At 44.4% G+C, this 22398-nt stretch overlaps 2 protein-coding genes across 7 annotated transcripts; one reads left to right on the forward strand and one right to left on the reverse strand.

Moving 5' to 3' along the window:
• Nucleotides 1-1088: 1088 nt before the first annotated feature.
• Nucleotides 1089-19101, reverse strand: reps1 (RALBP1 associated Eps domain containing 1). 6 transcript variants are annotated; one of them, XM_030345599.1, is made up of 19 exons: nucleotides 18098-19101; nucleotides 16399-16522; nucleotides 14646-14872; nucleotides 12863-13046; nucleotides 12511-12650; nucleotides 10823-10985; nucleotides 10682-10745; nucleotides 10201-10355; nucleotides 9706-9827; nucleotides 9196-9273; nucleotides 7387-7474; nucleotides 6855-6956; nucleotides 6307-6367; nucleotides 5876-6080; nucleotides 5302-5616; nucleotides 4916-5005; nucleotides 4505-4659; nucleotides 3869-3974; nucleotides 1089-3627 (listed from the first exon to the last, which is right to left on the reverse strand). In XM_030345599.1, exons 1-19 carry the CDS (start codon nucleotides 18248-18250, stop codon nucleotides 3559-3561), a joined length of 2601 nt encoding a protein of 866 aa, XP_030201459.1. In that variant the 5' UTR covers nucleotides 18251-19101; the 3' UTR covers nucleotides 1089-3558. The 6 variants fall into 6 exon arrangements, with proteins under 6 accessions (XP_030201459.1, XP_030201458.1, XP_030201463.1 ...); XM_030345598.1 differs by having other exon boundaries at nucleotides 9196-9276; nucleotides 18098-19100; XM_030345603.1 differs by having other exon boundaries at nucleotides 9196-9276; nucleotides 18614-19099.
• Nucleotides 19102-19144: 43 nt separating this feature from the next.
• Nucleotides 19145-22030, forward strand: abracl (ABRA C-terminal like). The gene is made up of 3 exons (XM_030345609.1): nucleotides 19145-19259; nucleotides 19724-19789; nucleotides 20254-22030. Exons 2-3 carry the CDS (start codon nucleotides 19729-19731, stop codon nucleotides 20436-20438), a joined length of 246 nt encoding a protein of 81 aa, XP_030201469.1. The 5' UTR covers nucleotides 19145-19259; nucleotides 19724-19728; the 3' UTR covers nucleotides 20439-22030.
• The last annotated feature ends 368 nt before the right edge of the window (nucleotides 22031-22398 follow it).

Here is a 22398-nt window from a genome sequence, read left to right on the forward strand (position 1 = left end):
AATATATGAATAAAAAATGATACATAAAAAATGAAAATAAAAAATTGCACACATGCTGTAAATATATCCAACTCCAACATTAGTCGAATGCCAACACAGGAATGTAGAAGGCCTCACACATATGTGCTACTTAGTAGCGGGGCCAGGGTGCTGCACTCCCAGTCATAAGGTTCTGATCCCCGATATCTGCAGCGTATCTGCAGGCATCCTACACATGGCCCTGACTGCTCAATAACCACTTCAAACTGAATCCACTGCAATAAATAAAATACAGAATGGACTTCGTAAGTACATTTTCAAAATCTGGGTTTTGCAGCAAGTGATATACAGCACTTTCGAGTTTATTTATAACATAATTCCTCACAGGAATTATTGTTTGGTTTCCCCAACTTTCCCTCAGATTAAATCTATTGATGCGCAACAATGCCCTCCACAGGACTACAGACGAATTACACCCAACATATTCCAAAGTTTAACTCCTACAGTAGAACTTTAAGTGCTGTACTGTCTCCTCACGACCCTATTCCCACAACCCCGTGAAGTGCTTCCTTTTAACCCTAGATAGGGATTCAACCCACTGTAACCAAACCAGTTGTCAATTTAACCACATCCCTCTTTGCCCGACCAACAGGTGTTTAACTTGTTGACCCCAACTTTGAAAATATTTTTTTGTCTCCCCCTCTCTTCTTTCTCCAAATTCTCCTGACACACCCTCCCTGACTTGCTCCTATTTTCCACTCTGCCAAGCGTAACATTAAAATCAACGACTTCCGTCTTCAAAGTCACTTTAGAAACAGAATCAGCCCTCTTTCCCCTGACCCTAACTTTCCCAGAAAGTAACCCAGGCCATCCCTATGTCCCATGATCCCAAATACAATCAATAGTATATCAAGTCACAAGATCCTTGGCAAACTCTCCAAGTCCATCAAGGCAGCAGTAACAGCAGAACCTAAGGAGATTAACAACTTTACTTTGCTTAATGACCTCTACCTACCTATTGTCGAGGTAAACCATGGGATTTAAGAAAGCTGGTTTAAATTTGAAACACTCACCACACATGTCAATAAAAACGTATTTTGAGGACCATGTTTTAAATATTGTGCTGTTTTTTTTTATTTGTGTAAAAACCACACAGCTGCTAGTTGATCTGCAGAGATACATCCATGCAGTTTAAACACCTAGGATCCCACATCCAAGAGAAACAATTATTAAAGGAATCATCTCCTATCTCTCGTTAGTCAGCAATTGATGAAAATGTACATACGAGTTCAAAAGTTTATCATGTACAATGTACAACATAGACCTGGGTGCAAATAACAATCCAAAAGCCCATTCAAAGGAAATAATTTGTTCTCTGCCTGCATTTCAACATAGACAAGGGTTTATAGGCAGATGGGGAGGGCAATGTGCCAGGAAAGATTGGAACCAATCCTGTATCAGGTAATTAAGGTTTTAAATGGTATTAGTTCCAGGTCTACTCCCAACACACACACACACACACACACACACACACACACACACACACACACACACACACACACACACACACACACACACACACAGTGTTGGTATATCAATGGGAATAAGGTCAGTCACCATGGAGACCTGACATCAATGAGAGGGGGGTTCCTAAAATACATGATGGTTAAGAGAAGATACACATAGCAGAAATGCAAGATTTAGAGTAGAAAGCAAGAGGCCGTTCTGAATGTGATTTCAGGTTACCAGTGTATAAAAACAAGAGTGGTTCAAGATTCTCATTGTTTCTCATTAAAGCGTAATTTATTATAATAGACATATAGGACTGGAACACCATGCAGGTTTACAAAAACAAAAATTATGTTAAGGAAGAATGTGCCAGAACAAATAGAAACGTCAAAGAAAACCAAAAATAAAAAGAAAATAGGTTAGGGTGGGGTTAAAGTGCAGCTTGGTCTTTCAGGTCTCCCTCTTCTGTCAACGGTATCCATTTGGTATGTCGCTAAGCTTCATCTACTGCCAAGCCTCACAGGTTAGGGTGCATGTGCACGAACACGCGCAGTTATACCCAAATGCAATAGCAGGTACCCAAATTAGGACCAGTTATCCTCAAACTGCGATTAATTCAGCACCAGTTGGGGGTTGTGGCGATTAGATCCTGGACATGGGTCATGTTTTATTTTAATACCCAAGAGACAATACAACAGTTGACACAGTTGTTACCGGATTACAAAAAAAAAAGAAAAAAAGAAGAAAAAGAAAAGGTATCGTAAATGTTTATGGAGGATATACCGTCAAGGGTTGCATAGCGCCAAATTACTGGGGGGGGTCCGTATATTATGTCCACATCAGACTTTATAACCAACGTCTGTCCACAACAGTTGGGCTTCTCTTTTCCCCCCCGTCTATTTTATTTTCCCCTGTCGCCTTAACAGCATGACAAGCATGTTCCCGTAGGCTGACCGCTCCAGGTAGAAGGGTCGAAGGGGGGTCATGTGACCCATGTGGGACAGCTCTGCGGCAACCTCAGGCTATTAAAACCCTTGTTAAATAACATGCGGTTCCTTTTAAGGCTATATTCCAATGCAGAGTGGAACAACAAGAGCAAAGCAAGAAAAAAAGACACGTTAACCCAAAGAGAGAAAATTGGGCTTTCCGATTGGACAACTGGAACTTGGTATTCAGTAGAGAGCGAGCTTGTACTCAGCGAGTCATTCAGAAAAGCAATCGCACAACAAGTCAAATGCCGGAACAGAACCTTTACCCACTTCTTCTAGTCCTGCATTCAACTGAAATGCATATCCATGCTCACGCACACCCACCCACATACGTACGTACACAAACACGGAAGGAAGCTTGATTTCTGTTCACATGGATGGTGGAAAGCCTTTACCGTGATTATCTTGAACCTGGCCCTAGACAAACATGCACACAAACTCCTCAGAAGAGTGTGGATGGGACAGGGACGCAGACCTAGGCACAGTCGCAGGGTCTAGCAGGCACACCTGCACGCTCCATCGCGCGCACACACACACACACACACACACACACACACACACACACACACACACACACACACACTCAATACAACTTAAAAAAAAAAAAATCTCTCTTATTCAGTCACTGGGAGAGTATAAAATTAACATGTCTGGCGACTCACGCTGCAGCCGGACAGGCAGGGTCAGGAATCATCTGGACTCGTTATTCATTCCTCCACTGAATCTTTGTAGAAAGTGCCAGTTTGTTACCACGCCTCCCACCGTGCCAACCTCCCCCCTGAAATGCGCGTGTCGATGAATGTGTATGCATGTGAATGTGTACGTGTGCGTTTGTAGGAGTTAGTCCACATCAGGGCATCGGGTCATTAGCGTTTGGCAGGGCTGGTGTGCGTGGCAGGACGAGGGGGGGTACAGGGAGCAAGGGGCGATGGAGGCGGGAAGTTAAGTGGCTTTAGGGCGACTGATCACATGGAGGGCCCCTGCGAGTGGCTCCCTCTACGACCAATCCCCCCCCCACCCTCCCCCCCTCCTGTTCTTCTTCTTCTTCTTCTTCTTCTTCTTAAGAGCGCGGGGCCTGGTTCTAGAGGTGGGAAAAGGGTCGGAGCTGCTCCAGCTGCACCTCCAGGGATATCCGCTCCTCCAGCAGGTCCTGGCAACGACAACATGCAACACGCTGGCGTCAGGGTGAGCTTGGGGATAGGGGGGACAGCTCTGGGCTCTCCTACAAGGCTAGGGACACGCCACAGGGCTCGGGACATGATGAGTTTAAGAAGCACGTGAGCGGGCTAGCTATTTCTGGAGCTGCGTGCACAGAAATGTTACTTCTAGATGGCTATAGCCTGAATTATATCTACATATTGTTTGGTCCTTCCCCGAGGGGTGCGCTGTACCTTGAGCTGCTGCTGAAGTTCACTATTGAGTCGTGCCAGCACTGTGTTGGTCTCCTTGTTTCTCCTGATGGATGCTTGGATCGCCTTCTTGTCTTTCCCTATTGACCTGAAACCAAAAAGGCATAGGTTAAACGTTACAGCAAGCTGTAACGATATTATTTAAGATTGATAGATTTTCTTTTTGACCATTTTGTTTATTTTTTAAGGTGAAATTTCTAAGTCCTCAGTTACAACGTTTTTTTTGGGAGAGCCATGCTGAATAAGTACAACATGTTTTTCAAATCCAAAAATAATCGTTTGAATAATCGTGATTTCAATATTGACCAAAATAATCGTGATTATGATTTTTCCCATAATCGAGCAGCCCTACAGCAAGCATCCATTCACACTAGTAGCCATCAGAATGCAATCATGAACTCTACTGCTGTTGATACACGAGTTTGCCTGTCCCATTCCTGCCTTGTTGACGCATCTCTTACATACCATACAAATTAGCATAAACAACAAAAACAATAATCAATGACAAAATGCTTCCAATTATGCAGCCTAATCCTGCGTCTCCAGCAGTCTAATCTCCCTGGTCTCCAGGGTTGGGCCGCTACGCAGGCTGACGGCGCCCAGACCGGCCGCCGTTACCTGGGGATGGAGGGCTGCGTGGCCAGGACGGCGGCGATGAGGTTGGACCTCTGCGGGCCGTGTGGCTCGTCCTCCGGCCGCAGCTCGTCCTCCGACTTCAGCCTCCGACGCACCGGCTTGGGGGGAGGGGCGAGGGGACCCGACGCCCCCTTGGCCTGCGGAGCCCACGGACCGTGGGGGGGAAAGCTTTAGAACCTCTGAACCAATGGGTGGGGCGATGGAGACTGCGGCAGTCGACTAGGCCTCCTAGCCGCTTGATTAGCCTCCCTATCAAGAACGTAGAACGGATATGCGCTGATTGGCGCCAATGGTGCATTGCGACACCCCACTCCCACCCCTCCTCCTCTGTTCTCCGCAGAGGGGTTCCGTTTCCCACCCCAGGAGGCGGCACACAGACCACCGTTGACGTACCGAGTTAAGGCTGGTGGGGGTCCGCTCTTCCGCCGGGCCGTCGCTCTTCACCGTCCTCAGCGGACCCGCTCCCTCCGGCGGCTTCTCCACCTGGGGAGAACACACACACACACACACACACACACACACACACACACACACACACACACACACACACACACACACACACACACACACACACACACACACACACACACACACACACACACACACACACACACACAGGGTTTGTCCCATGCGTCTTCTCATGGTGAACCATCATTTTCATGGCGGAAAGCAAAAGGGTAGAAGTTCAAGACCAGCCAAAAAAGCACAAAGCCAGAGTGGTATCGCCATACACTCAGTCGGTTGCCCCGCGCCCCCACGGTGTCCCCCACCCGGCGTACCGTGTGAAGCACACCCACCTGCCCCGCTGCCGCCGCCGCCACCACCACCACCGCCGCCGCCGCCGCCTCGCTGTGCTTGTCCACCTCGGGCAGGCTCGAGGGCTGGTCCGAGGTGGCGAAGGCCTGGAACTGGCTGAAGTCTGCAAAGTTGGGCTGATGGGGGATCAGGTGCGGGGAGGTGGCGGGGGCTGCGGGGGTGGCGGCGGCGGCGGCGGCGGCGGTGGTGGTGGTGACGGTGGTGGGGGCGGAGGCGGTGAGCGGGGTGCCCCCTCCGCCCTCCACCTCGCTGCGATGCCCGCCGTGGGGCATAGACGTCTGGTAGGTGGGCGGGGGGGAGGAACAGAGAGTCAGGAGGGGGTTTGAACGGATCAGTTTGCCTCGTACCTGTGTGTCTTCAGGTTAAAAAAAAATTGAGATTTAGCAACTTAAGCAACCACAAAAAGTAGGGGTTTAACAAATCATAAAATAGCCTACAAATCCTCTTTCGAACATAGTTTCCGGCAAGTGCTGGATGGGAGTCTCCTGCCCCTAGAGAGTGGAAAGGGGTCGGGCCCAGTGGGTCCCTTCAGTTCACCTGTGTGGGCAGCGGCCGGGGCGGGACGGCAGGGGGGTAGGCTATGGCACCGGGCTGCGGCTGTCCGGCGACCGCCCCCGCTGCAAAGCTGCGGTTCATGTCCAGGGAGGAGGAGCGCGAGTGGGACGGGTGGGGGCGCGGCGGAGGGGGGGGAGGCGCAGCCCCCACCACCTTCAAGGCCTCCGGAGACGTCCCAGAATGAGACCTGGGCACAGTCAACAGATGGAGGAGGTTTGAATGCACAGGGAGGGAATAATCATGTGGAACAAACATCATGCCGATCTAGAAACTATCTTGATTTAGATCGATATTTAATATATATATTGATATTGATATTTGATATCAATGGACCAATATTCTACATTCTACACGAGGAAACGGTCAACAGAGTAAACAATCATATAAAAGGGATGATTTTTACTCTCACTAACCTCTGTCTGGTGATCGGCTCCTGGTCCGAGGTGTAGGAATCTGAACTACTGTAACCTTCCCCTGCGAAACGACAAGCAGAAGAATTAAACATTTGAAATGTGGCTGGTGGAAAAATGTCACCTAAAGTGATGAACAGGATCTAACAAATATAGCCATTATTATTATTATTATTAAATATCTTTGTCAGGCAAAAGTTAAAAATGTATATTAATATACATATATAATCTATATCTCAGTCAGCTAATAAAGACAAATCCCTCCCACCCCTCGCTTTTTTGTGTAGTTTGTACTTCCCTCGAGTCTGAAACACTGTCAAGCGTTTTCATTAGCTGCAGCGTCGCCGTTACGTGATTGTATAGTAATTGGTCACTGCCTGGACCACATGAGTGTACGGTAATTGGTCACCAACTCAGCTAAAACTAATATACCGAAATTACCTGTGATTGCAATGGATTTCATGAAATTATATGCATACATATAGAGAAATATTAACTCAAAAGTGTGGGACCTTGTTCCCCATTATCTTGGCCTTTGTGGAGGTACTCACCGACAGCATTGTCAGCAACAAACTTCAAGGAGGCAGCCAGCTTGGTCTCTTCAGACAGCTCTGGAGGCTTCGCCAGCAGTGGGCTTGTGGGGTGGTTGTGGTCTGAGGGTGAGAAGCAATGACTTGCATGTGTGAAGAGGGCATTCCCCTGATACAATGTTGCCACGGTGCAGGAGCCGGGCCTGGCCGCCTAAGAACATGGTAAAGCTTCAAATGGATCAGGGTGGCTGTTGGGTTCTCCCAGGGGTACTGTACTTTGGAGAGGGCAGGGTCACCTACCAGAAACACCAGAGAATTAGTGTCCGTCAAAAAAGGGGTAATCTATGGGACCTGACAGAGAATGTGGATTTCAGTCCGTTTTACACACTGTTGCACTTCTTTTTTTAAATGCTCAATGTACCTCGAATTGATTAATCTGCCAGTTTTGAAGTCACACATTCCCCGTTCCCCGCCCCTCGCCCAGCCCAGCCACTCATGTCCTTTTGGAGGCAGACAGTAAATGTTTGGCTCTCCGAGAGAGCAGGTGTCTTACCACTGCCGGTCCTCTTGAGCTCCATCTCCTGCATGTGGATCTTACTTGGAGTCATTCGAATGGGGACCGGGTGGACGATAGCGGTGTCCTGTGGAGCGGTCAGACAAGGAGAGACGGGGCCCAGAGGGGTTAGACTTCTACCCGAGTCAACAGGATCAATTGTAGGAAACACCTCCGTCATCATCTCTGAGTATAGCTGCTCAGCTGCAACATGGCCCATGCTGCATGTGTACATGGTGTGGTGTATAATATGATACGTTGTGTTGTACAACAAGCTAGGCATGTCATGTATTCCTGATTTGATTGTGCAACTCCCCGCAAGACTATCTGAATCCTAAATCATAAGCTCCCATTGAAGGTACTGTAATGCGAATGCACACATCTAAACGCAACTTTCAACGTTGTCTTCACTGGAATCTTTACTGCATTATACTCATGGAATTCATATTTAAAAGATAAAAACAGCTCAGTCCATCAACCCTAACCCTCTTCCCAAGAATCGTTTAACGACTGAATATGCCGATGGAATGAAGGATTAACGATGATACTTAGCGCCCTTAGCGCCCTGGACATGTTTCCACTGTTCCAAAAAGAACTATCGATCGAATGCGCTAAGCAACCAGAGTGGGTAAGACATTAGGTTTAGAGTCCACCACTGTTCTCCCGCCTCACAGTGCTACATTCAGCCCATCGTTTTCTTGTTATAGAAAGCCGATACCGATGCACAAAACAAAACGATAAGCCGAGTCTGTAATTAAAAAGAGGGTGAGCGGTGCTGACCAGGAACAAACAAGCCAGGAAAATCAATGCACCCTCACATGTGTTGCGATAGGTCCTCTATGCTCATTCTCCACTCACAGAGTGAGCGGGGGAGCAGAAAAACACAGTGTCCGGTAATTTCAGATTGGGACTTCCTAAACAATGGATAATTAAAGTAATTGATTCACAGGTCATCGTCAAATACGATGTGCCGATGATTAAGGCGATAAAGATTGGGTGCTTGAAACTTTACCTACTAACTGCTTCGTGTGCATTTCAATTACTCACTGGAGGTAAAAGCCCAAACTGCAAAGGTACTCCAGCGCTTGTATGGGAAAGCCTATATTTTCAGCAAAGAAGGCTCAGCCAAGGTTTTTATGGATGGTTGATAGTGTGCTGCATAACTTAAAACACTGTTTGTTGACTGGGGTTTGAACAAACACAGGCCATTCAAATAGATAAAGAACATTTTATTTATGTTTATTTATTTATTGCATCCTTTCTCCATAGTATAGGATCCTTTCTCAATACGTATGGTAGGTCATGTGGTGACTCTCAATCAGCAGTTATTACGTGACTTGTGTCATCTATTGTATTAAACTTCTATTTTTTCTGTTTATTGAATACGTCTTTGCTGGTGACAACAACGCCATATGAGCCAACGTTGTGACGTTTTGGAAACAGAAAGACGCTTTTCATTCCAATGAGGATTTGATGTCACTGTGAAAAGAGTTGTTGTCCAGGAGATGCTTTGCATGCCAAACCAGAAGATAGCCCTGCCATTGATGATGTGGTTGGATTTGCACAACGGAAACCCCATGCATTGATAGCAATAGACAATAGATTACAGAGAAGGGGGGGGGGGGGGAGAGAGAGACAGAGACAGAGACAGAGTGAGAGAGCGAGACAGACAGAGACAGAGACAGAGAGAGAGAGAGAGAGAGAGAGAGAGAGAGAGAGAGAGAGAGAGGCATGTCAGAAATCCGCAGCAGGTTAATATCCAAACCAATTAATAGAGAGTCATGCATACATTCTAAGTGATTGACTTACAGGGTCAGCTGGTGCAATGTTAGAGTCAAATTGGGTCAGAGTTTGTGAGCTGGAGGAGCGCTCGCTAAACGTCTCCCACTGCTGCAGGAGACAGACAGGAAGTCAGAGGGGTGGGGGGGGGGAGAAGGAGAAATAACATGTCAGTCAGCAAGCGCAGTGACATCAATTGACACATCATTCTGAGCGACAGCAGCCCCCTCCACCCCTGTGATGTGATGGGACATGATGTGCACAGGAGAAGGAGACGGCGTGCCAACGGTGGGGTCGAATTACATTAGGAAGGCTACTCAGGTGAGCATTCAAGCATCAGTTTATGAATCAAACGGCAATCAGGTCACAATATCAACCAGCACGGCGAAAAACTAACCAAATTCAACCCCTCTGCATAAAAATAGAAAATAGCACCAGACGAACTAAGTCACTTGCATCCTGAACAACAGGGCATAGCTCTGTGTGTGTGCCTGTACGTTTGTTTAAGAGGAGTATAAATCTGTGGCGTGCGTGTAGAACCTCATTGGCCTGGTTCATCTCTGGCCAGGTCTGGTTGAGTGAGGGCATGGAGGGAGACTTGTTTGGGGTGACCTCCACGGGTGAGCCAGAGTAGCCCACGTCCACCGCTGCCTCGGACACCTCTGCAAGCAGGAGAAGAGACACGGTGCGGTGACACATACACATCACACACAGAGCAGCCGAGAGAAACACAGCGCGAGCTGGTAGGGGAACGTAACCGCAACACCGGGGGCGTTATTTCACTCGACAGCCCAAGACGCCATCAGTGTTAAGACATGCAATTGGGTCAACTCAATTTAGTGTAACTCGAAGTGTGAACAACTTTGGAATTAATTATGAATCTTTCGAAACTATATATATATATATATATATATATACACACACACACACGTTTAAAACAATGTGCTTCACTAAAACGTTGGCTCTTGTGACCCGTGAGGCCTGAGCCTCTGGCCACTGAGTCGGGAGCTGATCTGGGGCGGGGCCACTGCGTACCTGCCGAGTCATCCAGGTCTATCAGCTTTGGCATCAGGCTCTCGGGTAGCTTCTCTGGGAGGTCGTAGCCGTTCTTCCTCGCTACCACCAGGTGGAAGGCTGCGCAGAACTCGTCTAGCGTCAGCGCGCCGTCCTTGTCGAAGTCTGACAGCTCCCTGGAGGGAGAGGGATGAAGAGAGACAGTGAGAAGACAGCTAGTGACAACAATGTCCATAGCAGTAGGAGTAGCTTAAAGCAACGGGAAACAGGCATGGCACATAAGGCCAAAGGGTTTTATTGTAAATTATAATTGTGTAATAAAAGGCTTTTGATTTAATGCCCTGAAATGTTCAGATTCCATGGATATATAGTAAATGCACACGGGTATCAGTTTAATATTTATTATATCAAAACATACCTCCCTGGAATTGGTACACACTTCTGTTGTAAAATAAGTAGGTAGGATTCAGTAACCATACTGAAAACCTATGGAGGAGCTCACCATATGTGTGACAACTCTAGGATGGGTAATTTGGATTTGGTGAAGAACTCTTTTGCTGCCGAGCCTGAAAAACAAATACAAACGTGTCAACAAAAAAACATTTTGACATGCGTCTTTGAGGAGTGTGTGTGTGTCTCTCACCGGGTATGAAGCCGTTGAGGTCGGGCTGGATGGTCTTGAACTGGTTGATGTAGTACTGCCTCTGCTCGTCCGTGATCCTCCATGGGTCGTCGTATGCGCTGGACTGACGCTGGATCTCATTGGTGGTCGCTGCCGAGGCCACCGTCCGCACCGTTGTGCTTTCCTGCAAACGAGTCGTAAGGAATGGTCACAGACAATATATATATATATGCATATACACACACACACAATGATAAAAACACGAAGTTGGAAAGCAAATCCGTACACAGCCTTTATAAATGCCTGGATGGTTGGATAGATGGTTTTAAGTAGAAAGGGTAGGCTTGAGTGTTGGCCTACAGTTCTGAACGTCACATGTAGGGCTGGGCGATTTGGCCTAAAAATAAAATCTCGATTTTTTTCTAACTAATAGACAATTTACGACTTAAACCTCGATTTTTTTTTCTGTTTTTCTCTAAACAAATTAAAAAGACCAAGGCAAAATTTAAATACATATTTTTTTTATTAACACAATAAAAATAAATGAGATTACCAAGTAATCTAGGCCTATGTGAACCAATCAGTTGTTCGAGGATAAAAAATAAAATCAGCACCACTTGGCTGTCATTATTGTGCAAAGATTTTTTTATATCAAACTGAAAAAAAAGATCTTGTAGGCCATCCCTGAAAAACTTGTAAAATGCGATCGACTTTCTACAAACCTTACACGGAACAGTTTGTTCTATGTCTGACTGCTTGTACCCGAACCACTTCCATACAACTGAAGTAGCACCCTTTTTATGAATGAGTTCTTCATCTGTGTTTGTGGACATTTTTATGGTAGGGGAGATCCGGGTCGATTGAAACACGGGACGATTGAAACACAGCGATTTCCTCGAAAACCACAGAAGGCTTTCACGTCAAATTTCGTCACTACGTTCAGCACGCAAGACTGACCAACCCCGCGAAATGTCGTGTAATGACGTCCCACCGTTCAAATGTTATCCCCGAAACCTGTTTTTGAGAAAAAAAAAAAAACAATCGCGATTTTTCGGTTCAGCCATTTCACAAACCGTAGCAAAGTAAAAATGCTAATTAATCGTTTAAACCGAAAAAATCGCCCAGCCCTAGTCACATGCATCAAATTAAACCAGTTTGGGAAGAGACGGGATCAGATTCTCCGAAGACACATGTGGGAAATCAGATGAGGAAAGATAAAAAAATAGAGCATCATCGTTCAATGAAGATAATATTGCAATGAAGAATCTCAACGATTTTGTTGTTTTTCGAGAATTTAAGTGTCGAGGGATCAGATGAAGTCCCTTTGTATTGATTCAGAAGAAGAGCCATGAAGCAGTTTAGATTGCCTCGGAATTAACTGAACTAACTAAACTTTTCCACAAGTGTAAAAATAAGAAATAAAAGGGGAAGATCATTCCATTTTGAGGCTGCATCATTTAAAGTCGCCGTTTTGTCAGAATGTTGCTAGGGACATGCAGTTCGCATACTCTGAGGTGGGCTACCTTGCGAACAAATCGTCCACTGAACAATGTGCTAGGGGAGGGCATAAATTAGGGATGGGTCTTTGTTCAAAATACAATAAACCTATGTTTCTGAGATTGGCTCTCATTAACAGGCGTTACGTGACATGCCGTGTTCTTGTTCATGGAGCCACTTATGGACGACCTGGACTCAGCAGATGCTGTTACCTGGACGGACGAGGGGTGCATGGCGGGGATGGCACTGGATGGCGGTGTGTCCGCCGTGAAGCTGACCCACGTCTCCTGAACAGGGGGCGGAGGGGGAGAATGGGCCGACCACATCCCGTCCCCAGGCACTGGTACTGGTACTGAAGGCAGGCAAAGATAGGCGGACTTTTATCTTTACCGGTTTTCAAACACACTATTTACTTATTTATTATGACCCTGCTCACGGATTATATATTATACGATTATTTATTATCTTCGGAAATTCCCGCCTGGGATCCACAGTGAACCGTCTAATCTAATTCTGAAACATACGAGTGCTTTGGCTCAGAGATGCGTGCAGGTGTGCATATACCTGTCGGTGCTTCTCTGAACTGTGTCCAGACGCCAGCGGGGGCGGTCGCCACGGCCGGCGGCCGGTCTGCGGCACTGCTGCCGCCGCTCGCCTGCCGCTTGTGTTTCCTCCAGGAGTGGGGGGAGGTGGGTGGGGATTGGTGGGGGGAGACCACTGGCGACGTGGAGTCGGGCTGGACCATGCACTAGAACATACCGGCGATAAAAGGAAAAAGGTAGTGAACAGAAAAGATCGGCCAACAAAAGATACAGCGCGTCGCAGACGGTTTGACCCTCTGGGAGTCCACACGCAGGCGCGCGCCTAAACAAAATGGTTCAACGAAGGCCACTCCTCGGGGGCGTGTTGGCCTGACTGTGTGTGTGTGAAGAACAAACATTGCTCTCTTTCTCGGTCCCTCTCTAATGGATCAACTCGTCTAGCAAGTTGACCGACTCATTTCAGCTCATGTGTAAGCAGCCTGACAAGACTGCATGCATATGTGTACTGTGTAAATGAACAGATCTGTGAATGTCACCTGCTCTTTTTCTTTTAGAGGGAAAAACCAAAAACCTGCTTGAACATTGCATTTGAGTTCAAACTTAAATGCACGTATTTTGTAGTTTGCAGTGTATTTCAAGTTGTTTGTGTGATGTCGTACTAATGTCATTGCTAACCCGGACTTCCAATGTTATTTTTGTCTGTTTGACCCTTAAAGTAGATCTCACCAGATCCAACATATACATTGTTATTAGGGGTGTAACGGTACATGTATTTGTAATGAACCGTTTCGGTACGGGGTGCTCGGTTCGGTACGGAGGCGTACCGAACGAGTTTCCATACGGACATATTAAGTAGAGGACCACATGTGTGGAACATGCTGCAGCTGCACATGCACAGTTGCGCACACCATAGCTGTGTTCAAAATCGTTCCCTATTCACTCACTCACTATTCCATATATAGTGTTCATGATATAGTGCACTATTTAGGGAACAAACAAACGAGAATTCGGACACTACGCTGAACATTGTAAACGTCATTTGCGTCAGTAAATGTGCCGGGTATTTGTGTGACGCAGACAGATGCGCCCACATCATGTAAACAAACCGGGCACTCACGAGGAAAGCTGGAGGTTGTATTGATGTTGAATGTTACATTTCCTTGTTCAAGTTTTTTTTGAATAATTTTGAATGTTAAATATTCTATGTTAAATCCCAAATAAATTGTTGACATTTCTAACACATTTCTTGCACATTAGATTGAGAAAAGATTTGTTTTTAAAGAAACAGTCTGGAGCTTATTCATGTTATTTAATCTGAGCAACAACTTGAAACTGTTTAGTGTTGCAATTGTTCAATTTTGTACATGGAGAAAATATATTTTTTAAAGAAACAGTCTTAGCCAATGTTATTTATTTTTATTTCTACATTTCAGAATCTTGTATTTATATTTTTGAGCAGAATTCTAGCTTTGTATCGTCTAATGTTCCTATTGTTAAAAGCACAAAAGTGTGTTATGAAGAACATTTATATTTTGCATTGTTTTCTTACTGTACCGAAAATGAACCGAACCGTGACCTGAAAACCAAGGTACGTACCGAACCGAGATTTTTGGGTAGCGTTACACCCCTTATTGTTATAGCTTTGCAGTTTTAGACCAAACCAATCAATGACCTTTTCTAAGAAGCGTCCTCCGGGCTGGACTAATCTTAGGCTTATCTACATGCTTGGATGGATGCCAGCACTATTACGTTGGTGATAAGAGGGTTGGTTTTTTTGGGCATGGGAGAGCGGCGTGTTTACCAACCTGCGGTTCACTGGCAGGTGCGAGGGCCTGGATGACCTCGTGCACGGGGACCACTGGGGGGACGACGGGGGTGACTTTCTTGTTCTGCAGGCCTCGGCCCGGCGGCCTGGGGATGACCCCGGCCCCGGGATAGATTCCCTGGCTGTCGGCCTCCTGGTATAGGGCTGCGTGCCTCGCTTCTGCCTCGTTCTTGCCAACCACGAACCTGGGCAGCGGCAGGTCCTTGACTGAGAACAGAAGACAAGGCAGAAAACTGAGTCAGATAGATGCCTTTGGGTGAAGTCTTCCATATTAGCACCAGCTTATCTGCCATTTTGGCCTCCCAAACTAATGCTGTGGGTCATTTCACCGACCAGGAATTGCGGTATTGTCGATTTCAGTTGATAATATGGGTCTTCTTAAAGGTTGGGTATGGGATTTGCGAAACGCCAGCAGATTTGAAAATACACAACTCAAATGGTCCTACCCCCTCTCCTTCAACGCTGACTCTGACTCCACCCATTCCAAGTACCTGGACGCGCAATCATGCACGAGCGCGAACACAGATGCGCGAGAGCGAGCCAGGCTAGCGTAGGTTTTCGTTAAACAACATGGCAACATGTAAAAAAACCACATGGGGATGGTGGCGTCTTGTCTGCCATGGAAATTGTCTTCTACTGCTAGGTCCAAATGTGGATTAACTAGTTCCAGTAGCTACCGCAGGATAACAACAAACAGGAGCTTGCTCTGGGTCACGAGTACTGCACGAAGGGGTGGGGCGTGGGGCGTGGGGCGCGGGGGAGGGGGAGTACAGTACGACCGTTTGATTGACGTACTTACTGTCCAATGCAACTCGGTGGCTCTGGAAATCATTGGCTGGAGTTTTTCGAGCCCTGCCCGTTCCACAGATGATTGACTTGTTTAATTTTCATGTCAGTACTTCTAACTCAGTGGCTGTAAGTGGGTTATGATAAGGATTTCAAGTAATTCTGCAAAAATGGCCAAAAAAGCGAATTCCATACCCAACCTCTAAGTGCAAAAACAATACAAAGAAAAACAAACAACTAAGAAGGGAGAAGGTATTCAAGATATACTTTTGAATAAAATGTGTCAACATTTTGAACATCGATTTTAATGTTTTTTTCTCAAAAGGACGTTTGATCTTGGTTCTTCTGATTAGAAAATCCTTTCTTTTAACCATTTTATAGAGTCTGCTATAATATCAAGATTGTAACCGACTAAAAGGTGACAAAAATATATTGAGATATTCTTTGCTATATTGCCAAACTTAGTTTGTAAAAGCTGTAGTTGAGAACAGGGCTTCTTAAAGTTGGCTTTGTATTTGCATGCCTGGAAAGGTTTGAGGAAGTAAATAATGTACTTCCTCATCTTTTAAACATCAGAAATTGAGCAATCACAAATCCACTGTTGTGTTTTTAACAGCAATTTAAAACACAAACCTAACATATGTTTAAGTTTTGGCCTGAGAAGCTTGAACCCTATATCCAAATTGTTGCTTAAACTGTCACTCAGCTAGCTACAAATGTCTACTGGACTTAATACCAACAGTTTTTTTGTTGAAATGGATAATTGACAAAAGATCAGTTTGGATTCAAACACAACAATACTTTTTAGATTTACGGCACAGGCCAAACCATGTTTGCCTCTACCTTATTAAACCCGAGGGAGCATTGAATAAAAGACAAGGAAGGAGAACATAGAAAATAATTTGAATGAACCAATTCAAAGGTTGACCCATCTTCTCAGTGCTCACCTGAGTTGAGACTCTCCACTCTGAGAGGCAGACCAGACTGGGCAATGGCGATGAGCTTCAGGGCGATGTAGAACTGGCTCCGCCCAAAATGTCCCAGCCGAGTGGCTCCACAGAGCTCTGTTATCTGAACATGCGTACAAAGACAAACAAGAAACACAAGAACAACAGTTCACACGCTGAACCTTGGGGACATGGTTAAACTACACGCAGAACGGTCGTGGAACGAATGTCAAGCATGTGGCTGTGGTGCCTTCACATTCGCAAAATGTTGACAAACAAGTCTGGTCTGTTCTCATATTAGATCTTCTATTACCACCGACAGCAAAGGTCGATTGTATTGTATTTGCAATGTGGTACTAACGCCACTTGAATATGGACTCTTTCAGACACACAGACTAGTTAAACTAATAAGCGAGCAGCTCACTATCACCCTCGGAAAGGGTGGCATGTAGCCATGTACATGCCTAACTACTAGCAACAAGCAGCTGTGTGTGCATGTGCAGAAATCCAGGCAGACTCTGCTGACAATATATGCCCTCATACTCACATCGATAACAGGGAATGACCTACTACACGACTGTTTGGCATGTAGTATCAACAGAGCAGTTGCTTACACACTGTCAGACGGACAGAACTATGTACAAAATGAGGAGCACAGGCAATGACAAAAAGAAATGGTTTCCCTTGATTAAAATTAATGTTAATGTTAATGTGCACACCAATTTTATTCATTAGATGTCCACAAATGGACCTTTCTGAAGTCTGACTTTGACAATGCAGAAATAACATAACGGCATAATGTAGGCACAAGAAACAGGCAAGCAGCTATATTGCAAAAGTGTGTAACTTCAAAGTACAAAACGGCAGGAACAACCCGCCCAGTTCAGATTCATTTAGCTGAGTAAGTGCTTAGTCTGAATGTGTTGGATGCATACCACCAAACACGCATTCATTAATAGGAGCAGGTAGGAACACCACTGAAAGGCGTCTTCCGCTGGACACCGTTTCGTAGAATGGCATGAACAAAAATAACTGCTTTACGCTCTATCAAACAGCTCCCTTGTTGACCTTGAAAAGGATGCTGACTCATAAACTGCAAACACTGGCTTGCTGAAGCCAAGAATGGTCACAAGAGTGGACTGCTATACTTATCCGACTACTCGGCCATTGAAATTCATAAACACTGATCCAATCGCTTGGTTTGGTCTTGTATGGACGCCTTTATATCCCCAATGATTAACGTTAGGCTGAATCTAGTGGAAAAACAATTAAACTGACTATATCTACAGACAATCTATAGAAGAAGCACTAGAAAGGGAGTGAGTTAAGCAAAAGCTTGAAGGAGGGATACATTGTTTCCTGGGTATATTTTGATAGAGCTAGTTTTTAGTGATACCGTCTTGTCTGTTAGGAAATAGCCTTGTCTAATGCAGAGATCAATTTTGTATGCATACATTATAAGGGCCATTTTAAAAACGTCAGCAGTTGTCCGTTAACTAAACAACTAACTGTTACTGTTAGCCCAAGCTGACATTAGCCAGAAGAAGGCGTGTCACTTGCAAGACAGCTAACCAGCAACCCTAACGTTAGCTTCAATGTATGGAAGATCAGAGTGCCAACTCAACCACGATCACATGGGTTTGTAGGGTAGCCACAAGACACTGCAAAGTAACAAGGGTACTGGTGACTAGTAGCTTACCTGCAGGACAACTTCGCTGGGTAGCTGGGCCGCCCGGAAAAGGTCAAGAACCCTCCCATTAGACGCCACTTTTTTGGTATTGTCCGTGTCGCAATAAACGAATAAATCCGAGTAATATCGCTGCTCACCGTCACTTAGCGTTAGGCTTTCCATTATATAATCAATTAAAAGACTGAACTTCGATTCGTGGGCGAATAATCAGGCCTTTTGACTGGTTGGGGATAGATCAAAAAATGGGGATACTTCAGAATCTCAAAGCAGCTAACCTGAACGCACTAGCTAGCGTTCACGTTAGCTCCGATATTCGCAATATGTGAATGAACAAGTCTGCTCTGTTAAGATCTTATATTTCAACTGACAACAAATGTGTAAATTGCATTGTATTTGCAATATACTATAATTCAGCAGTATGAATATGGAGTCATTAAATTCTCCAACACAGTTAACTTGTTGGGCTAGTAAACCAATAAGCCAGCAGCTGGCTAGCACACGCCAGCTAACCTAGCTAGCAGCTACCTTGAATCAAAGTCAGCGGCACAAGGCTAACAAGCGGCTCCGAAAGTGCGCCCCGTCTGATTAGCCAGATATCTTCTGGAATATCCACGTCTGATAATACTTTTGTTTTCGATACTCCGTTGAATAGTGTTAGTCCAGGTTTCGGTTGCGATAAATTCATTTGCAGAACCGTTAGAAGTAAAGTTTCAGGCTGTTTTAGTTCCTTCCCCCGGAGTCGGCTCTGCCATTCCTGCCCATTGGGTTCCTATGGCCTCGTGACGTCAGCGTGCCCACTCTTCCGACAGCTTGCGGGTCCTCCAGGTCCATGGGTCCTCCGAACGCCCGGATGAAGGATGTCAACACTAAAGTTATGTGGACCCTAAAGAGCCTTTACCGTACCTTTACTGAAGAAAACCTTCTCCAAATGCATTGAATTTTTTTCCACAACATTTTCTATAAGTACAATCCTTAAATTAATACATAAGGGCGTTTGTAATTTTATGTTAGCGGAAAAGTCGGTGCCATTGCTTTAAGTCAGTGTCGCTCTATAGCTCTTTTCCTATTGGGCCACGGCGACATGACGTAGAGGGAGGGGCAAATTCCTGACTCTTGTCTAGACGCAATCACATCTCTTTCGACAAGCTCCTAAGAAAAAGATCATCTTCAGGTAATAGAACACTTTTAACTATAACATACTAATATTCTGTTCTAGTGTTTTCTGAAACACCTCATACGTTTACCGAATGAGGTCATTTTAGCCTCGTTGGCACTATTTCATTGCATCTACCCAGGGCTTAAATTAGGTAACGGGCGTTTATCAGTCGGAAGCTTTGTCTACTTTCAGATATCTGTTTGTCTAAATGTTTAAAACTAGGAAAGTTCTGGTATTTGACAGGTATACGTAATAAATTGAGTCTCAATGTTACATTAGAAGAGCCATAACTGGGGTACGTCAGCTATATGTAAATGTACCACGATTATCACTTCCGCATTACATTCAACCATATGGCTATATTTGGTCAGCTAAAATCAAAGGTTAATCATTGTTATTTTGCATCCTATCGTCTTGTCTTGTTTTAAGCAATGTATTAATCAATTGATTAATGTAAATTACTTTTGTCCCTCCTTTAGTCAAAATGAATGTCGATCATGAAGTTTCATTGCTTGTGGAGGAAATCAAACGTCTTGGGAGTCCAAGTAAGTTATATTTATGTTTTTGGATTTGTGAATTGGTTAATTCTGCAATGCATTTAGGAAATTCACAGATTGCTTTGCATTTATAGAAACGATTATAACTATACATTATGCTCAATTCACAAGGCTTATCACAGATAAGAGAGATACAGTGATTGACAATCAGTGAATTGTTTTGTCACAATGCATTGCATTGTCTTCAAAACTGCACTATGTAACTTTTGTACTGCTTTCTTAAGAATTGATCGTACCAATCCGTGACATTCCACCCCAACGTGGGAAAAGGACGGTCACACAATTGTAGCTGTAACTCAAGCCACTAGAGTTTGCTAATGGGAAGACGTACATAGTGTTGATTTAAAACTTTCTGCTTTTATCCCGTGTGAGAGCCCAATATTTGCTTAATCTGACAGGTGAACAGCGATTGTAATTTTCACAATCCTACTAAGCAAACCTTTGTCATGCAGACGCAGAGGGGAAGACAAGCGTGAAGTTCGGGGTCTTGTTCGAAGACACCCGGTGCGCCAACATCTTTGAGGCACTGGTTGGCACCTTGCGGGCTGCCAAAAAGAGGAAGATCATTACGTTTCAGGGGGAGCTGCTACTGCAAGGGGTCCACGATAACGTTGAAGTTGTCCTGCTCGCTGAGTGACACCTCTCACTCAGCGAGGTGTGGGGGGGAGGGGTCAGCATTGAGCATATCTGGGTCATGTGAATCATTCCAAATACTTATTTTTAGCAATAACATGAGCTCGGATCAATCACCTAATTTCATCGAGGTGGCCCTCGTCAATCACTGACTGTGATTGGTTGACAGTATTTCTATGGACTGTGTCTCTGTCAGGGCCCAGCCGTTAGGCATGGTGACCATTTAATTATTTGACATTGAATTACAGCTACATACAGCTTATTTGACCCTCTTATCTTTGTTTTTGTTGCTTGTTCTCTCCTGGGCAAGCGTGACCATTTGCCAAAAAAATGAAATACCATTTGGGAGCCTTAAAGATACTCTGATGTGATGTGACCAGATCTGCTCTTGATCTTTTAGACCCAGATTTCAAATAAACAAGCATGGCCGTTGTATAAGTTGCTAAGTGAACAAACTGCTTAAGCTGGCAAGACACCATGCTACGTCTACATCACTAATGAGCTTTGGGGTTTGAAAACGGTCACAAATTCCATTTAACTTCCATCACATTTTTTTAAAAATAAAATGAAAAGTTCACCCTCACGTGCGCAAACAGTCCAGCAATCATGGATCATAAAAACGATCTACCGCGCATATTTTATGGACCTTTAAGACTATAAACGCACAGATCAGGAATGCAAAATGTATATCAAGATATGCCTTTTTATGTATACTATGTATGTCACTGTGGTGAAAATGTACTAGGAAATGTGGCCGTCAATCTCAACAAAAAAGTCTCACTCACAAGCACAGTGGGCTGATTCTAGAGATGGATTGTGGATTGCACAGAGCCACTGGGTTTCATTTTAGACCACAAAGGGCTACATATGTTCTTGAAACCAAGCCTTACAGGTTCTCCTACAGTGAATATGCTGGGGTCCACCATGGGTCACCAAATGACCCTTTTTATTGTTTACATTGGGTGATTTTTACTACCTCTGGTGTACTTTGTAATAGGATGACGTTAGACCAATATTCCTTTTTCAATCTCAAGGAACGGGGAACAAAAATACCTAAAGCCAGACTTATTTAATTTGATGTTTGTATTCATACCACTGTCTGAGGGTACCTATCGGGAATGTTCCTAAAGTTGAACAACGAAGTGATTTCCATTGTATGACCTTTGCAAATGTCTTATCATTTCAATTGTTGCCAAATGGAGCTTTTGCAATGTTGTTTCTCAGGACCAAATATAAAAATGTTTCAAAGACTTGTGATAGATGAATATCGTCTACACAATGTCTGTGTTTAGGAAACATCAAATTGACATATTGCTTAGATGTAATAGATTTTTTGTTATATTTACTTTATTTTACATTACTTCTCAAACTCCCTTTTTCTCTTATATCACATTGCTTATTCTTGATGCTGAGTGTTTATGTCCTTTAAGTAAATGATATGCTATATGGTCTTTGATCAGGATAAGGGGAACTCTGATGTCATATGACCCATGTCTTTTGACTTGGTGGTTGTTGCACACTTTACATTCAAAAACGTTATCATTGAAATGAAACACATCCAATTGGATTGTAATAAAAATCGTCTAGAAAAAAGTATTATTGTGATTCATCATTTTTAATTAAAATTGAGTGGTCTTTTTCAGATACCAGTCCAACAGAATACTAGAATACAAGTAATACTAGTTTCTTACCATGTTTGTTGTATGTTCAACTTTGAGTATATATCTGAGGAGGGGTTGTATCCTGATATTTGGATTAGTTTGAATTGTCAATGCATGTCCGAATGAGCCTGCATGCATTGCAGCAAAGTTCCTTTTTGATGTAAATCTATTCCGATTTTATTATTTCTAACGAACTGATTAGGTAAATAAATCGTGCTATGTGTGAACAATTTGGCACCTATGTAACATTACATCAATTCTAAATATCATATAACATTTTAATCTCAAAGTAATGTTTTTTTA

The sequence above is a fragment of the Gadus morhua genome, chromosome 21 (assembly GCF_902167405.1).
Source record: "Gadus morhua chromosome 21, gadMor3.0, whole genome shotgun sequence".
Taxonomy (NCBI): domain Eukaryota; kingdom Metazoa; phylum Chordata; class Actinopteri; order Gadiformes; family Gadidae; genus Gadus; species Gadus morhua.

What these genes read in the sequence shown, in the direction of transcription:
- reps1 (XM_030345598.1), bottom strand. Translation starts at nt 18,250, where the DNA reads ATGGAAAGCCTAACGCTAAGTGACGGTGAGCAGCGATATTACTCGGAT. An exon ending in GTTCAGAGAAGCACCGACAG is followed by an intron (nt 12,651 to 12,862) that starts GTATATGCACAC and finishes GCCTGCCTTCAG; the next exon opens with TACCAGTACCAGTGCCTGGG. An exon ending in AGGTGGGTGTGCTTCACACG is followed by an intron (nt 5,006 to 5,301) that starts GTACGCCGGGTG and finishes TGTTCTCCCCAG; the next exon opens with GTGGAGAAGCCGCCGGAGGG.
- abracl (XM_030345609.1), top strand. Translation starts at nt 19,729, where the DNA reads ATGAATGTCGATCATGAAGTTTCATTGCTTGTGGAGGAAATCAAACGT. An exon ending in CAAACGTCTTGGGAGTCCAA is followed by an intron (nt 19,790 to 20,253) that starts GTAAGTTATATT and finishes TTTGTCATGCAG; the next exon opens with ACGCAGAGGGGAAGACAAGC.